The following is a 17472-nucleotide window of genomic DNA, read 5'->3' on the forward strand; positions in this document are numbered from 1 at the left end:
CAAAAGGGTTTAAAATACATTTTCATTCCACTTCAGCTTTGAAGGGAAAAACAAACAAACAACTTTACACAAATATAGAACCAGACTTACTTGAATATATATATATATATATATATATATAAAAAAAAATCACAATAACTCCAAACCACACGACACAACTCGAGTTTACGTGTCCCGTCTGCATAAAACACACAAGATGAGACAAATAATTAAAAAAAAACAAACAGAGGTCATTTGTTAAAGAGCATTAGTTTATTTTCCACAGGTTACTTCAGAAACAGGTAATTATGTACAAAATCTGGAATGTTGGATAAATGCATATCAATCTTCTCACTGTGGCCGTTTCCAGAGAAACCTTAGAAACACTAACTATACATTAAAACGGGTGCCTCTGCATTGCAATTTATTGCTGGTTTTACAATCGCAAGTCACTAACGACATTATTAATTCTTTCCATGGATTTCTTTTTAGGAGTATTTACAATTTGATTAGTACGGTCTAAAGTCCACAGGAGACTGCTAAATAAATAACGACAAGGGAGGAAAACAAACAGGCGGACATGGACAGAAAGAAACGTGACAACAGATCATCTCCCTAGATTGTCTACCATGTCAGACTGAAGGTCTTGGGGTTTTTTTTTTGTTTTTTTTTTGTCATCAATATAAAGTGACCATCACCCCACAACTCTTACAAAGTCAACAGTAATCACCAAAAAAGTTTAAAACAAACAAGAGTAGCATCTTTGTAAAAATACTAAGTGTGTTTGGGAGTGGGGGGGAGGTTAAACCAAGCCTGCTCTCATTCCTGTTAATTATCTCATCAATTTGAAGTCGTTTTAACTTCGGGTTTCAAACTTCAGGGTACAGCTTCATTTACACGAGTCTCTCTCTTTTTTTTACAAATTAAAATGGTTAAAAACACACTTTTTTTTTTTTAATTACCACAGTGTTTTCATTTTGGTTTGACAGTGTAACGAGCACACGGGCGTCAAACGTCACTACGTACAGGAACAAGCGGACCTGACGCCTCCACCGGCGAGACGGACCGGGGGGGAATCACCGTGGCGCGCGCCTGGAATCGTGGTTCTGCGGGTGAATTCTATCATTTCCATCTCTCATGGAAACACGTCTCACTGGAGGGAAGTGAACAGGCTGACTTCGTGCCGCCGACAGACAGGACTCCATCACACCGAGTGACAGAAACATCGCCCTTGAAAAACAAAACAAAAACAAAAACACGGCGCAACTCCAAAGACAAACGCTGCAAAACGACTCGCAGCATTCCTGTCTTTTTGTTTGTTTTTGCACAAATGAACATCAGGAGTTCTTGTGGTCTGGATCAGGGGTTCCCAAAATTTTCAGCCCCTCCTCCTCCTTCAGGAACAAAAAAAAGTGTAAGAGGCTCTCTCTCTCTCTCTCTCTCTCCCCCCACGCCTTAAAAGATGTGAGAAGTTTTTGTTTCACCTGGTCAGTTTTACGTCTCACACCTACGTCCTGTGGTCACGTGTGGGGGAGACGAGGCGTCTTCAACCCGCGAGAGAGAGAGAGAGAGAGAGAGAAGCGTTCAGGATAACGCCATTCTTCTTCTACGGTTTCACAGGTGACGAAAGCTCTCGGAGTTTTTAAGTTTTTAAGATTTTGAACTGTTGGATGGACAAAAGAACGCCACGCCTCTCTGGAACTGTCTGGAGGATTTCTCCCGACTTTTCTTGACATCAGAACCAAACTGTAAAGACTAAAGATCCGGACAGAGCAATAGAGGAGTGGATGACCAAGAGACCTGCACCCCCCCATCCCCCCCGGACCCTGGGGGAAAGGGGGGGGGGGGGGGTCAGAGTACAAAAACACATCCAAACACATTCAGCCATTTATTCTAAATTAAACTTTTTTTAAAAGCCAGTTCTAATTTTACATTTTGTTCAGTTTTTTCCAGCTTTGGGAACCCCTGATCTCACCAACAGACTCAGTCATCAGCCAGTTAAAAAAAAAGCCTCGAGCAAAGTGACACACACACACACACACACACACACACACACACTCACTTTGACACAATGCAGAGACATCTTCTTCTTTTTAAAACACTACTGTATATATTTCCTGTGCTATTATTTCATTACAAAATTCTGTTCATAATATAAAAAAAAATCATGTAAAATCATCTGGGATTTCTAAAAGGTTGTGTGTTAAAAACGCCAACAACAAAAAAAGAAGAGGAAAAGCGATCTGACGTTTGTTTCGCCGGATGGAAATGAAGGCTTCACGTTTGGCTCTGAAGCCGCTCGGCTGCAGAGGTGCTGTGGACATGAGAGTATTGCTGGGTGCTGGGGTCAAAGGTCCTCCCCTGTTCAAACAGTTCAAGGTCTATGGCACTTACTCGCTTCTCCCAACTCTGTACAGCAAAAAACAACAACAACAACAACAACAAACAGGTGGAAACACTGCACTGATGAGTAAAAAAATCACCATCAAACATTTCAGAGACACAAAAGGCAAACTGTGGTCTTCTCCCGTGTAGAAAATTAAACGAACAGATGGCGAAACGCCTGCGACGACCTCCTGAAGGGTGAAGCCCTTAAAAAAAAAAAGAGAAAAAAAAAGAAAGAAAGAATGAAATGCTGACCTGCTCTCATTCTGAACTCATTCTTAAATCTTCTGCTGCTTTTTTTTTTTTTCTTCTCCTCTAAAAAAACTTTCTGTCCAAAAAAATGTCCACACTTGCTTTGGTTAACTAGCCAAACCCCCAGCTCTCTCTCTCTCTCTCTCTCTCTCTCTCCACAAAAGCTTCAGACTGGCAAAAAACAGATTAAGGCCAAGCGAGTGCGTGCGCACGCATACACACACACATACACACACACACACCTCCTCCCAAATGTGAATTCCCATTTCCATTTTCCAGTCTCAGTAAACGATCCCACGCTGAACGCTTTTCCTCCCACGTCTGAGAAGTTGTGATCCGTTTACGCGCAGCCCAGGCTGGCGCTCTGAAGATATTTTCGGATGAATCGAGGACGTCTGGAGGGTGTTGGCAGATTTATGGAAGCAGCGGTGGATGATTCCCCCTTCTCCATTCTCCCATCTCGCAAGAAGAGAATATCTCTTCCAAAGAACCTGCCCACCCCACCCCAAAAAAAATAAAAATCATACACCACCTTGTTCTACATTCGTCTCCACATTAAAAAAAACCACATAACACTGTCCTCCTCCTCGCTGCAGGGACGCACAGCCAACCAGAACGCAACATTTCTAAAAAATAAAAATAAAATAACAAAACAAAGTGAAGAAAAGAAAGGCAGAGTGGATGACAGAGGAGAGGGAGCCCCGCCCCCTAGTGGTCATGTTCAGTCGGTGTCCATCCGAGAGAGACTGAACTGATGGAGGGTGATTAAAAAGAGAGTGAGGGATGAAAGATGATCCGTAACGAGACCACAGTCAGGTGTTTGCATCAGGGCACCTCATATCTTCAGCTTCTCTTGTAGAAAAATATATATACCACAGTGATGGCCTTTAGAGGACTCGTACTTGCAGATGTTTGCCGCCGTTGATCCACTGTGTCAAGCGGTCCGCCCCCCACCCCCGGCTTCATCAAGGCTCCGAAGATCTCTGCTATAAATAATCCCAACAGGTACGAACAGATCTTTTGTGTATAAAAATACAAGAGTCAACAGAAATGTCTCTCTCTCGCTCTCCCCGAAAACCCTCAGCGGTCAGTTTGACTTGAGCCTACGCTTGCATTTCTCTTATGATAGTCAAATCCACAGTGTTAGGAAATGTCTTCAGGAGGGACACGGCGTTCCCGTGATCGATATTCACAAAGCTGTAGCCGTTCGCCTGCAGAAAAAACAAACAAACCAAAAAAAAAAAAACAGCCTTGGTTAGCATGACCAGGAAGCTCAGACCAGAGACCGGATGACCGCGCACACGCCAGCGTTTGTACCTGGATTATTTTATCTCCCGGCTGAAGGATCTTGGATGCTGGACCCTCAGGTTGGACCCTTGTCACAAATATACCCTGAAATGGTGTGAAACATGAGTGATTACGTGCACTCAGGGTGGACTTGAACGACGACAGGAAACATTTGCAGAAAACCACACGTCTATCAATAGAAGTCTAGCAACAGAGGCGAGTGGGAACTTGCATTGTCGTCCGGACGAAAGGGGTTTCCCCGGCCGCCCACTCCTCCTGATATACTGAAACCCAGCTCGGGATTCTTTTCCACTTTCACGTGAATCTGAAACACGCACACACAAAAATTCATGAGCGGTTGATTTACAGTAAATCCCACTTCACTCTCGCTACTTTCGCTTAAACCTCGACCGAGTATTCCTTGAAGGGTCGGTTCCCATTTGTGAGGAAGAAAAATGTACAGAAATAGTTTTGACATTGAAGAGGTTTAGGGACAGCTTCTGTGTGTATGTGTGTGTGTGTGGGGGGGGGGGGGGGATGCTCTCGGGCTGATTCATCAGTTAGCTTAGCACAATGAATGGCAGACCCAAAAAAAGGTCACACAATCAGGGTTGTGAACATCTGTCATACAACGACAACACGAGCCGAGCGGAGACAAACGCAATGAGTCCACAAAGGCTGGACGCTGTGAGGGAGTTGGAAAACATTTTCAGGTCTATCTTTTAGAGCGGGATGTTGAAAATTCTTCAGAATTCCCAGCGTTTCTTTCCGTGACACGCAACTTTTCCCCCGAACCGAGTCAGTAAAACTCCTCTACCTCCTGCTGCAGCGTGTCGTGCGGAGCGCGTGGGGGCCCCTGAGCCTGCTGGGAGACTTTGAGCATCAAGTAATCAATGAGCTGCTCTCGTGAGGGGTGGCGGGCCATGGACGCCTGGCTCATCGGGGGACGGACAGAAGAGCCCATCTGACCATTCATCATAGGCACCTGGGAAATAAAACAGGTTCCCGTGAGCGGATCTGAAACTTCCCCTCCCAGACTGGTTTTATGACCTCAGCGGTTTGCTTTCCACCTACTTTTCTGTGAGGGTCCATGGTGTAACTCTGCTGCCCCTGAGGACCAAACACATCATCCTGGAAGAGAAAAATAAAGATAGCTAGCACCCAAACCCACTGGAACACGACAGAACGTGAGACAGAACATCTTCAATGTCTCACAGCCTCAATTAGGCAGTGGGTGGGGGGTGGGGGGGGGGCATTATGTTTTCCTGTTTCTATTCAGATGCATGTAGCTCTCCCCCACCTGGGGACCAAGTCAGTCTAAAGTGTTGAGAAGGGAAGAAGGGACACACGTGCTACTCAAATCCTACCTTCCACTCCTCTACAGGTTCTGCAGTCACTTTCTACCTCTCTTGGACACACACACACACACACACACACACACACACACACACACACACACACACACACACACACACACACACACACAAACTTACCTTTCACAAACACACTTTTCATCCCAACACACCAAGTGACAGGTTGTGAAGGAAGTGATTCTGAAGTGATCAAAACAGGGAGTGAAGATGAAGAAAAAGCAAGATGAATAAATGCGTGAAGATGAACTGAAGAAAAAGAAAATCACGTTCAGAGGGGTGTTAGGACCACAGGGTGATGGGGGCAGGGCTGGCGGGGGCCGGATGGGCGGGGATAGTCCAGCACCTAGCAGGGTTTAAAAAGCGGGTGTTTCGCAACAGTCCGTAACATCGAAAGCTTGGCTACGGGAGTTCGTAGAACACCGTGACACACAATTCCCTCACGTGAGCCTGGCACTTCCGCTGGATTCAGAGACAACAGGAATCCACAGGAATTACGAGCCCCTCACCTCTCAATAAGGGCAAATATTTAAGGACGCCACGCCACAGACGGTATAACTGTGTGGAGGCGGCTTCAGCAGATCCCTGTTAATTCTTACTCACTTAACCCTCTAAGGCAATCGAAATCAATAAACCAAGCTGTCGATGGTGTAAAAATCCTCCTCCTCAAAACTCTGCTGGCCCTTGCTCACATCGGTCCCGCCGTGACCTGGCCTGAACACGCTTACATCATCGCCGAGCTCCACACTAGAGCCTCACATCTGGTTTGGAGTCCCACAGGTTCAGGTCTACTTGGCCGCGTCAGCGGGGCGGCGCTGGCCAGGCTCTACTGCACACGTCGTACTGACGGGTGACGAGTTCGCACCCCCAACTGTAAGTCTGTTCCAACAGACGGCGAACGAATGGCATTAAGTCGCTGTGTTCTCCTCGCACTGCAACGGCGCTGCTGAGCATCTGGAGGGTTGTTCTCATGTAAGTTAGGAATCAGACTGACAAGTCTGATGACATCATTGTACAACTTGACTTAATTCCTTTGGTCTAATCTACCTGATGACATCATGTGCATGTGCAGCTGCACCCTACTTAATCCCTTCTCCTCCAACTGTGTCAGGGGGAAGGTTCCCAGCAATCACACTAGCCAAACGAACTGGACTTTTTTGGGGCGGGGGGGGGGGGGGGGGGGCATGCTTGGGGAGAGCACGGATCACCACTGGAAGGGGGCCACACAACACACAGCGTTAGATTCCATCCATCCTTTATTTCAGTCTGAGGAAGAGAAATCAGACAAAGGGAGATTCATGCTTTCACTTGTCCAAACAAGTACAAGTCAAAGATGCTTTTGGAGGGTCAGGGATCACTTCAGCATCGATGACAGAAGGAATCAGACGTTTCCACATCTCCTAAAGGTCGTGAAACAAGCAGGAGCTGGAAGCCTTGGTTTAGTAGGAGCAGCAGGAGCGAGCAGGTTGGCAGTACTCACACAGAAGCTCAGAGCTCCGTAGGGCTGTCCGTCCCTGGCACTTAAGACCAGAGAGCCTTGGCTGGCATGCATATCCCTACAGCTGCCGTAGTGAGACCAGCTCAGTGGAGCGTTATTGGAATTATAGGAGCGAGACAGCGCATTCTGAACAGAGGGGGGGGCCACATGGATGGACCGGCACCAACCGACGTGTCAGTGGTGGTCATGCAATCCACCAGATGGGCGGGCACACACAGAAGACAACAAAAAGATTTACAGCATATTGAGACAAGCATGCAGTGAATGACAAATACTTTGCTGGGTTAGTAGGTAGAGCTGGCCGCAACATAAAAGCTACCATTTTATTTGAATTTTCTTAACTAAAAATCCAATTTCTGATTTTAAATGAGTTTCCTCTGTCCTCCTCAAAAGCAAACAACCGATGACAAATAAATGGCTCAAAAGAAGTTTTAACTTTATTCTCGTTTTTACCTGAAGGTTAAAGTGCTATCTGATGAGCCAAAAACATGCTGGTGGGTGAGACGGCAGACCACGTGAACACGTTAAAGAAAGCTTTCTCTCAGGCATGTCTTCTTCTTATCAACGACACGGTACATCTCCAACTTGCAAGTTTAAAAAGGTGTCATTTTAGATAAAACGAACAAAATAATGATAAAAACACTCCGCTGCGTGCCTCTGCTGCCATGCTTGTGAATCTACGATGTTTGGGTGCGCGCCGCTAACGTACCCCAGTAGAGTGCTGCTGCGCATTCGTTCCGCTTTCGACGCTTGCGTGTAAAATAAATAATAACAATAATAATAATAATTTTAAAAAAAAATGTTTCACAAAAGACATCGTCCTGAACTGTATTGTTCCTGACGGCAGCTCCAAGTACCGTGCTTAGGGAAATTCCTAGCCAAATGTTATGGTAATTTCTCTAAGTACTGTACTTGGAGCGTCCAGTCCGTGCCGCGGTGCAGTGTAAAAAGAGCATCACACGATATTTTCAGTCATTTGTACTCACCCTCAAGACGGAGAGCAGAAGAGGGAATGCTTATGATGCAGCTTTCAAGTTAAAGGCAATCAATCTGGCGGTGGCAGATGGAAATAGAGCTGCAGCACGTAAGTTTGGCATAAACGAATCGATGGTGAGACGCTGGAGGCGGCAACATGACGAACTGACCCAATGCAAAAAGACGACAAAAGCTTTCAGAGGTCATAATAGCAGATGGCCCGGACTTGAAAACGCTCTGGAAGACTGGGTCAACACGCAGAGAACGGGTGGCCGAGGTGTTTCCGCCGTGCACCGCGGCTTATTTACCGGTGCGGCTTATACGTGTACAAAGTTGATTTTTTTCCCTAAAATAAGCATCTGCGGCTTACATAACGGTGCGCTCTATCGTCCGGAATTTACGGTAATCGATTTAATCGATATATCGCGCAGGTTTACCTGATGGTGCACTCAACATAAAAAATTGCAGAATTTTCTCACGTATTAGCCAGCAGTCGTCTGACGCCACCCCAAACACGATGGGGCTGAACCACATTACATTTATTTTGATTTGCTGGTGTGATGCGATGTAATCTGGGTATTTTAGTAATAGCAGAAACTTGTCTGAACTGTTTATCCCTCAGTGCCTCCATCTACTGGTCATGTGTTAGATAACTGGGACCAGAAAGACTACGGGCTAAACACAAGTTCCACTTAAAAAAAAAAAAAAAAATTAACAAATCAGGAAACAAGAACAAAGCACAAGTAGTAAAGCATTTCAGCCACTAAACATTTTCTTTACCTTTTCCATTTTCTTGGCCTCAATGTGCCTCATCACCTGGTCCCTCCAGTCAGCTGGCACCCTTCCTGGAACTCCTCCTGACAACGATCCAGGCCCGTCCAGGAGTGAGTGCTCAGATTTCACCCTGGTGTTGGGCCTCTTGCTGGGGCTGGTCTGCTGGCAGTTGAAGTCACTGACAGACATGGTTCTCTCTGGAAGCTCGTGGGGCTGGGGTCTGGCGCTGTGAGGCCTGGAGGCTCCGGGTACATCGATGCTGTAAGTGCGAGCTGAGAACGGCCTTTGCGCAGCCTGGCTCATGGCCAGCGGCCCCCTGGCGAGGGTGTGAATGTCCCTGTATGTCATATATTCACCCTCTGGCACTTGCATGCGCCTTGGGTCACCCATGGAGGCTGTGGAGGCGGTGCTGCTTTGTCTCTGCAAAGTGTTGCTTCTTGACTGGCTGCCAGTGGAATGAAGTCTGTCCTTCGCCCACATGTCCCCAGAGGGTTTGGTACCCATGGGAGGCCCCCTCTGCTGGGACTGCAGTGGGTAGGGAGGTGCCTGGTTACGATTGGAGTAGTTGGTGTTGGCTAGTGAGTGGGGAGGTGGAGGGAGGTAGCCTTGGTGTTCTGGGGGAATTGGTGTCCTCTGGGCCCACAGCCCCTCTTTGTTCGGCATGGCACTGCTTGTGTACTGTACATTGTATTGCGGGGGAGGGATACCCATGGACATGCTGGAGGAGACTGGGTATCTGCTGGTGCTGGCAGGAGGCTTCGTGGACGAGAGCAGGTCTGAGGAAGATGCATAAGAGCTAGGGTAGACCTGGAGGGTCTGGTCATTGAGTAACGAGGCAGACTTGCTCCTGACTATGTTCTGGCCCTGAGCTCCAGGACTGGGGCCCGCTCCTGCCATCCGACTGACTGCTGCCATGTCATAAGAATCTTCAACCCCATCAAAGGAGTACAGCTTCATGCCACCTGTTTCAATGTTACTGACACTCTGAGACTTCATCACCTGTGGCGGATGGCACCTTTTCTCCGGAGACAGTTCCTCTGTGCTGCGAGACAGCGACATGTCACTGCTGGCTGTCACACCTGTCGAGGACACATGCGCAGCAGCTGTTTCTGCTCTCGCCGCTTGGCTTTTGTTGCCCAGACTACCAACGCAGTCGCTCACCTGCTGGTTTCCATTCTGTAAATGGTGCATATTGTCATTGCCTAAACCTTGCTTGCCGCCTAAGTCCTCCTGAGCAACGGAACCATTTTTTGTTTTCTCAAACTCATCCAACTGGACCATGTTGTCTGTTGGCAGCTTGGAAATGTTCATATTAATCTGGTCCCACTTGTTGTAGGTGTCTCCCATTCCATTGTTTATTCCCTTTTCAATGAAGGCCAGTCTGGCTTCCATGGACAGGTCATAGTCACCCATTTTCTCTGGCGGGGTCTGCTGGGTTCTCAAAAAGGCCTGGAGGGAGGATTCAGAGCCGTTACCGTTGTGCAGGAGAGGAGTGGTGTCTTTAGGCTGATTCATGTTTTCATCTTCTTGCCTGAAAAAAAGTGGAAGTGATGTATCAGATTTAACAGCAATCTACAGGAATGACATTGTTGCAGGCCAAAACGGACGTTCGCGTCGCCCTGGGTTCCCTCCGCCAAAAGATGATGGGGGATTTTTACATGATTCCAAGAAAAAAAAAAAAAATTCTATGGCAAACTGATGTTTATGACACACATTTCGTGTAAAGATAAGATAATGATTGTTGAAGTGAAACTGCAAATGTGGGAAGCCAAAACTGAAGTTATGCGATGAACAAAATACACCACGGCCACGTGACTTAAACATCACCACAACTCGCTTGACACTTCTGCTCTTGGGGCGATGACATGAGTAGTCGCATTCAGCCACCAGCGTCAAGCTAGTCGGGACTTTACTTCAGGCGTTCAACGGGAAACCCGTTCAAAAACGTACTCCGAGACAATGGAACCAGACGTTCAACAATCTGCACTGATTTTCAGGTACCAGGACTCATTCCCGGGCTTCTCTAGATCAGGAAGACACTTTTTCTGAAGTTAATGTTCAAGATTGACACGTACCTGCTTTTAGGCAGGAAGGACATCTTTGCCTCTCTCTCAGGGGTGCACAGGGAGTTGTCCTGACTGCTGTCGGTGGTCAGAGACACGGAGTCTGACATGCGTGACGGTGACGAGCAGTTACTGTTGTTCTGGTTGCTGTTGGCCACCGTGTCATCAAGTAAAGAGTCGGCATCTTTCCCATCGTCTGTCAAGAAAAGAAAAAAAAAAGCGTGCTGTATCGTGCTCACGCCTGTCAGTGTAATTTCTAATAGGAGATTAAGACGTTACCTTTTTTGTCCTTGCTCAGTGTCACCACTTTAGGCTGGTTGATGGAGATTTCAATAAGAGGGGGTCTCATCTCTGCGATCTTCATCTCCTCTTCTTCGTCGGACAGCTCCTCGGAATCCTGGAGAGACAAGTGGCCATGTTTTTCTTTTGACGCTTCGTGCTGGTTCTTGTTAGTCATGTTGTGCGAGCTGCTACTGAGGATGGAGCGCTAAATGTTTGGAGTACCTCCAGTGTGTCCTCGTGGTTCATCATAGAGGCTTCGGAAGATTTGAGTGGGACTTTCTGAGAGCTGTAAGACTCTGAATTGTCTTTTGATCCTGCTTCAGAGAGGTTTTGAGCACAAGTGTTGTTCGATATTTGGGTCTCCAAATCTGAGGACATCTCACTGAGACAGGGGGTCTCTATCACCTGCACAGACACAGTCCAGATGGTTGTTTAAAAATGCATATGTCTGAAATCTAAGAATCTTAGTTTAAAAAAACTTAGCAAAAATGTTCCCCCTTAGAACAGGGGGGGAGAGGAAAGGAGTGAAAGTAATATTCCAGGTAAAATATTTTAGTTGACGCTAACCTTGACACCCACATCCTGGACTCCAATGTGGTTCCTCTCGACTGGTTTGGGGTCTCTCCCTGACTCGTCGCTGGACTCATCCTCCTTCAGCCTGTGAGCCACCGACTGGGCCGTTTTCACCATGTTCTTCAGCTCGTCTGGATACGGTGTAGGGTAGCGCTTCAGGTTTCCCTCCTGGAAGAGTACGAGCGCGCAAGAACTCCAAGTTAAAATAACATGATTGCTTTGTGTGAGAAGGGGCGGAGAGGAAGCATGAGTTTGATTCAGGAATAAAGTCATCTTAAAAAAGTAAACTAAAAAAAAAAATGCAGGATTCATCAAGCCTTTGTCATCAGTTCTCAATTCCTTTATACCCGAGACAAACCACTTCCTCCTGAACAGAAATGTAATACCAAAGATGCCCTCTGACACAAGCGCACAGTTGAGCCTCAGAACAGCTCCAGGGACTTGATACGCTTTCAATTCGTTCAGTTAACCAGCTGTTCATTTTAATTTTGATCAGTTTTTTCATCCTAAAAGTCTGGATGCCGTGAGACAAACACATACGACGGTCATTCAGTGTTGAAAGGAACCACATAAACAGTGGCGTGCATTCAATACCACACAGAACATTTTTTCCTTGCACTTTGCATTCCATAAAGTTATGCTTAGAACCATCCACCAAACTGGAACACATATCCCTGTATATCTATTTATTTTAGTTAAAATTTTTTTTTATAGAAAATGGTGCCCTAGGGATATTTAACATGAAAACAGCTTGAAAATGAAGACTGCTGCCAAAACAGCGACTTGTGAACACAGTAACACCCTTGCAGCTCTGGTAAATCAGGTCTCCAGAGTAATTTCCTCTCCTTTCCAGTTACGTGAACAGTAACCCCTACCCTTGGGGGTGTTTCTCTCTCATCCTTGTCCTCGTCACACTCGAAGGCCACCTGAGCTCGGTGCTTGCGTTGTTCCTCCCACAAAGCCGGGTTGAAGCTCTCAGAGTCCGAGTTGGGAATGTCTAAAATAAAAGCAGACACTGATGAGGATTCAACTGAATATTTTTGAATCTCCTCTGCTGTGGATTAATGTTTGCAAGTCTGACTTTGACCACAAGAGGTCGCAAAGGCAACAGGAAGCACGGCGGGCGGCTGCGGAGGAACAGTGCATTTGCCATCAGAGGGGGTTCTCAGCAGGTCTTTGCTGATGTCTGGGTGGCGGGGTTATCTGGCTCAAGGACATCAACTGCGCAGGGTTCACGCACATTTTTCACATTAAATTTTCATCTCTGCACCTGTGAGGGAAATTTTCATGACCGTACATTCTCTGAAATGCTTGTTTACACACGACAAATGAAGAGAAATCCATGTCAAAATCAGCTAGCGTACATTTAGGGACAATATACATAACTGACACGTCGTGAACATATTTACGGAAATCAGGATTTTTTTTTTTTGTTCACGTGAGTTGCAAATTCTATGAAATCTCCAGGTTTTTCATGACCTGGTGAACTCTACACGAGATGATCTCAGCCCACAGTCACACTTCGTCTAGAGTCACTGGAAAAACTACTTGAGACCGGTTTCAGGCTCGTCAGACATGAGCTCGAATCAGATTGGACATGATGGACCATCAGGTGTTTTGTTTCCAACCAGTTCCACTTGACTGTGACTCATATGATCTTCAGCTGTTATACAAAAGCTTGAGTGTGGATGCTGGAAAATAGTTTGCAAACTTGTTTAAAATACTACATCCGTTTCAGAGTACAATAGCAGACTTACGACTTCAACAATAAATCACCGATGCTTTGAATTGTCCTTATAAACAAAGTGCATTCAAGGTCTGCGCTTCGATTTGACGTCACAATTTCAACCACGCCTGACAAAGAAACCCCCATACAAATGTTCCTCCTTTCCATTTCAAGAATAAACATCTCATCTCTTTCATTCAAAAAGTTTGAGCTTACTAAAACCTCAGTCGGCTCACTCGTACACGCTGTCTTTCCGAGAACCATTCTAAACAATTTCCCCACAGAAGGTCATGTGAGCTACAATTCACTTTCAGAGAAATTTCTACTTCCCAATATGCTGGAAAGGCTGTATTGTGAATGACAGCAAGAACGCTGCCGGGGAATCCTACCACCTGCCAGCAGTGGTGCTACTACTCAGCCTTCAACTGGGCCTGTGATATCTCAGTGAGCTCAATGTACAGTGGATAAAATGAGTCACCTGGGGTGTAGTTTCCACATAAACAAGTTGTAAAACACAGCCATCGCCGTCATGACCGATTCCAGCGTATCAGACAAACATGCACAAAGGGAACCGATAAAGCTCTTCTGAGAAAACCTCAGTGAACGGCTAAAGAAACGGTATAAAGCAGATTACTGGCAGATATCAAGTTAAGTACTGAGCCTACAAACACTCCCTTGTATACTTGTACAATTTTCTGGCGTTCGGGGATTGCTGACCTTGTTGCAACAATGACACAGCTGATTCACACCTGTTTTAACAGGCCAGGCATGTTGCGCTTGAACCACAAACTACGCTGAAGCTCAGGTGGGACGGACTCACAGGAAGCCATTTGGTGTAACATGAAACCCTTGGTAGCAGATGCTTGACAAAAGACCAAGACTTGGATTTCCACTGCTGCTTTGCTCTCAGGTAGCACGGACAGAGACAGAATATGCAAAACAGATCCTCGCAGGTCACCTACAACTCTGACATTCTGCCAGGACAAAGATGGCTGTGGCGATCAAAATCACCAGTACAGGCAAAGGAAGGAACCATTTCAATCTGGGGGTGGATTAATCGAGGTGTCACCTGGTGGAAACAGGAATGGTCTCTTTTGTTATATTATCTGATGTTCTGGAGTCGTGTTCATGTTAGTAAAAAGCCCCCCTCCCCCCTCAAGCCTTCTATTCAGTAGAGAGCAGGTTGGAAACATGAAGAGGGTTTGCCAGAGTAATCATGGAGGAATACAAAAACAGAACTCACAGTCTTCCGTCCTGGTTTGCTGGGGGAACATATAGTTGGTCAACACTGTTTTGCGAGTCTCCGGATCCTCCTCTTTCTGGAGAGGGATCAGGGGCTTGGACTGTGAGAGATGGAAAAGTAGGTCTGAGAGTGCTATCTGCAATCAGCGGTGGTTTGTAGAGACTCTCAGAGCTAAAGGAGGGATCCTGCAGGCTTTAGCACGGCAAGCGAAGTGGGAGGCGACACCTGGTCGACTGGATGAAACGTAACTCAAGCTGCAGTCAGAGGTTCTTCCTATGTAATCTTTCTCAAATCACACTTCCTGTCCCCGCTTCTACTGAAGCACTTCCTAACCGCACTGCTGTGCGTAAACATGTACTAAGGTCAGGATTACAGCTTCTGACAGTGATTCGGATCCTTCGACACTTCAAAAGATGTGTATTTTAGGCTACATCTGACCTACATTACCGATTGGCACATTTAAATTTCCATGGGAGAGTTTAATTTGCTTCTAGTCTGCTGCCGTTACAGCCATCAAATAGTGGTGCTGAACACGGTAGCGCGTTTTGAGAAACCTTCCCTGATAATACTGCTATACTTGTCATGTACACAAATCTCTCTCTCTCTCTCACACACACACACACACACACACACACACACACACACACACACACATCCTTACCTGATTTTCAGAGAGCCACATAGCAGTCATTTGGTTCAGTTTAGTGAAACTGTAGGGAAGATTCTTCAACCTGCAAAAGAACAAATGGAAAACTCTAAATATTAAACCCGAGTCAAGCTTTATCGATCAAGTTTCACTCATATGGAACTTTTCAGAAAAACCTAATTCCAAGTGACCCAATATAAGACGCCGCGAAGGAAACAAAGGATTGAGACGCGAATGCGGACTGATCAAAGTATAACATGAATATGGACAGCAAAGAGAGAGTAAAACATTTGGCAAATATAAAAAAAACTAATAATAAAATAGAAAACTAAAATAATAAATGTAGCATAAGTATAATTATTGCAAACTTTTAATCAATGGTCATAATAAGACGCTCTCAGAAATGCTTGAGTAACATTCGACTGACTTTGAACGTCAGTCCAGACTCACTTGTTGTTGCTGAGGTTGATGACCTTCAGCTTCTGCATGTCGCCCATCTCCTCAGGCAAAGACTCCAGCTTGTTGGAATGTAGGAACAGCACAGTTGCATTCTTCCAGTTACCCATCTGTGAGAGGGGAGTAGAAACACAGCGTCTGAGCCACGATCCAACACGGCCGGCGATGAACTGACACACTGCGTCACACGCGCATGAGTTACGAGCGCACTCACGTCAGGGGGAAGTTCGGTTAGAAAGTTGTGATCTGCAGCGAAGGTGCGGATGTTGGCACACTGGCCGATGGAGGACGGCAATGCTTCAATCTCGTTGAAACTGCAGTCGAGCTCATCCAGGGAGGTCAGTCTGATGCAGACAAGCAGGAGGAGAATGATTTTGAGAGACTTTAATCATTTTGTGTAAGTACCAAACATTATATACACCTCAGTGAGGACGTGGAATTACAACTTGGTCAAACGAGGACTAAATCTTCTGGTCTGTCGAAGCAGGTCACGTAACCCAGCAGCAGAAGATGAAATGGTTCTTGACTGCTCCGTTTAAGGGCCAGCGAGGCGATGATTCAAGATGAGAGCGCCACTCGTTCCAAAAAGTTTAGCAGTAAATTCGCACATCAGCACTGTCGACGCATCTTAAAGGGACGTTTCCTCCTTCCTGACGTATCATTTATCCATCTAGACTGGTTTGGTGCGAGTAGAGAAATGCTGGTTGTTGTGAGCGCAGGTCAACAAAGGGACTGAGGTTAGTTTTGCTTACCAGCTGTAAGAATTATGATCGCTATTATCATCCATAGAGAAAAAGGTGTAAATCCTTACTTAAATATACACTGAATTCCCCAAAATTTCTTTCAGATTTTGATCTGCTTTGTGCACAACACCACTCTTGGAGGTGATCGTGCACTGGATGGATCAAGTTGAGCTTTCATTCCTTACGTTCCAGTGCAAGAACAGAGCTGATAAACTGACCTGTAATGTAAAAGAAACATCTAACAAAATAAATCTGATTCTCACTGGAGACGCTTACGTAATATTCAACCGAGCGTCACAAAACAAAAGCCACCTTTGTGTTCAGGGGAGGGAGGACATCTCCACCACCAACTCCAAAATTCTGCAATCCCCTCATTCTGGATGGATAAACAACATTATGTTGATGTTGGGGTGAATGGTCTCTTTAAATAAATCCCTGACCACACTCTAAAAACAGCAGAGCGTTACCATCGAATCAATCCCTACAGAACACAGTCCAGGGACAAACAAAACGATGCACCGGCAGTGCACTGAATAAAATCAGCTATGTATGAATGAGGAGACGGGGGGGGGGGGGGGGGGGGGGGGAATCAGCTTGCTTAGGCTGAAATCCTTGCATGGGATTAAACTAAACCATAGGCTTTGTCACATAATCTGTGTCAAAGTACACAGAGAGACACATTCTAACATAAGGGATAATTGGTGGTGTTTGGAAACAAAGGAAGAAGCAAACAGTGCAGCTGCATCAGTGATGGTCAGGAAATGTCGATTTTGGCTCTGGGATGGATGGAGGTGGAACGGGATGAAGTCGAAAAACAAACGACAAAAACAAAAACAAACACACACACACACACACAAAAAAAAGACACAGGGGGATTAAATTGGAGCCTAATGTTTGTGCTGGACCACAATCATTCAGAGTGGACCAAGGGTCAGCATATGGACTTGGCCCGCTCACAGCTGACGAGTTTACTGCTGAGAACATTTATGACCCACATAAGCGGCACTGCAGTTCAGAGGTCAAGATTACCACTGACCCCTCTGCCATAAATTAAACTGAAAGTTGTTTCCACAAATCAAGAAAAACATGACGTTCAATTATTGTATCTCTGCTCTCGTAGTTACGGCCACCATCAGCATGTCAGTCTCATCAGAATTAGAACAAACAAACAAGAACTGACCACATCATGTTGGACAGGAATATCGGATTTATCCACACAG

General features: G+C 45.9%; 1 protein-coding gene across 4 annotated transcripts in view; it reads right to left on the reverse strand.

Moving 5' to 3' along the window:
* Nucleotides 1-243: 243 nt before the first annotated feature.
* Nucleotides 244-17472, reverse strand: part of erbin (erbb2 interacting protein) — a 55721-nt gene continuing 38492 nt past the window's right edge. For 2 of the 4 annotated variants that reach the window (XM_086186613.1, XM_086186612.1), the window contains exons 12-27: nt 15724-15853; nt 15504-15619; nt 15069-15138; nt 14408-14507; nt 12314-12435; nt 11433-11606; nt 11088-11270; nt 10863-10980; nt 10596-10779; nt 8527-10051; nt 6754-6897; nt 4978-5034; nt 4721-4888; nt 4136-4228; nt 3934-4008; nt 244-3827 (exon numbers count right to left, since the gene is read on the reverse strand). In XM_086186613.1, the coding sequence (XP_086042739.1) occupies nt 3720-3827; nt 3934-4008; nt 4136-4228; nt 4721-4888; nt 4978-5034; nt 6754-6897; nt 8527-10051; nt 10596-10779; nt 10863-10980; nt 11088-11270; nt 11433-11606; nt 12314-12435; nt 14408-14507; nt 15069-15138; nt 15504-15619; nt 15724-15853 (3367 nt within the window). In that variant the 3' untranslated portion in view covers nt 244-3719. The remainder of the gene's footprint in view (nt 3828-3933; nt 4009-4135; nt 4229-4720; nt 4889-4977; nt 5035-6753; nt 6898-8526; nt 10052-10595; nt 10780-10862; nt 10981-11087; nt 11271-11432; nt 11607-12313; nt 12436-14407; nt 14508-15068; nt 15139-15503; nt 15620-15723; nt 15854-17472) is intronic. The other 2 variants (XR_015110308.1, XM_086186614.1) reach the window with 2 other exon arrangements.

Source organism: Aulostomus chinensis, chromosome 19 (assembly GCF_037954235.1).
Source record: "Aulostomus chinensis isolate RoL2024-O1b breed Wild chromosome 19, RoL_Achi_v1.0, whole genome shotgun sequence".
Classification (NCBI taxonomy): Eukaryota; Metazoa; Chordata; class Actinopteri; order Syngnathiformes; family Aulostomidae; genus Aulostomus; species Aulostomus chinensis.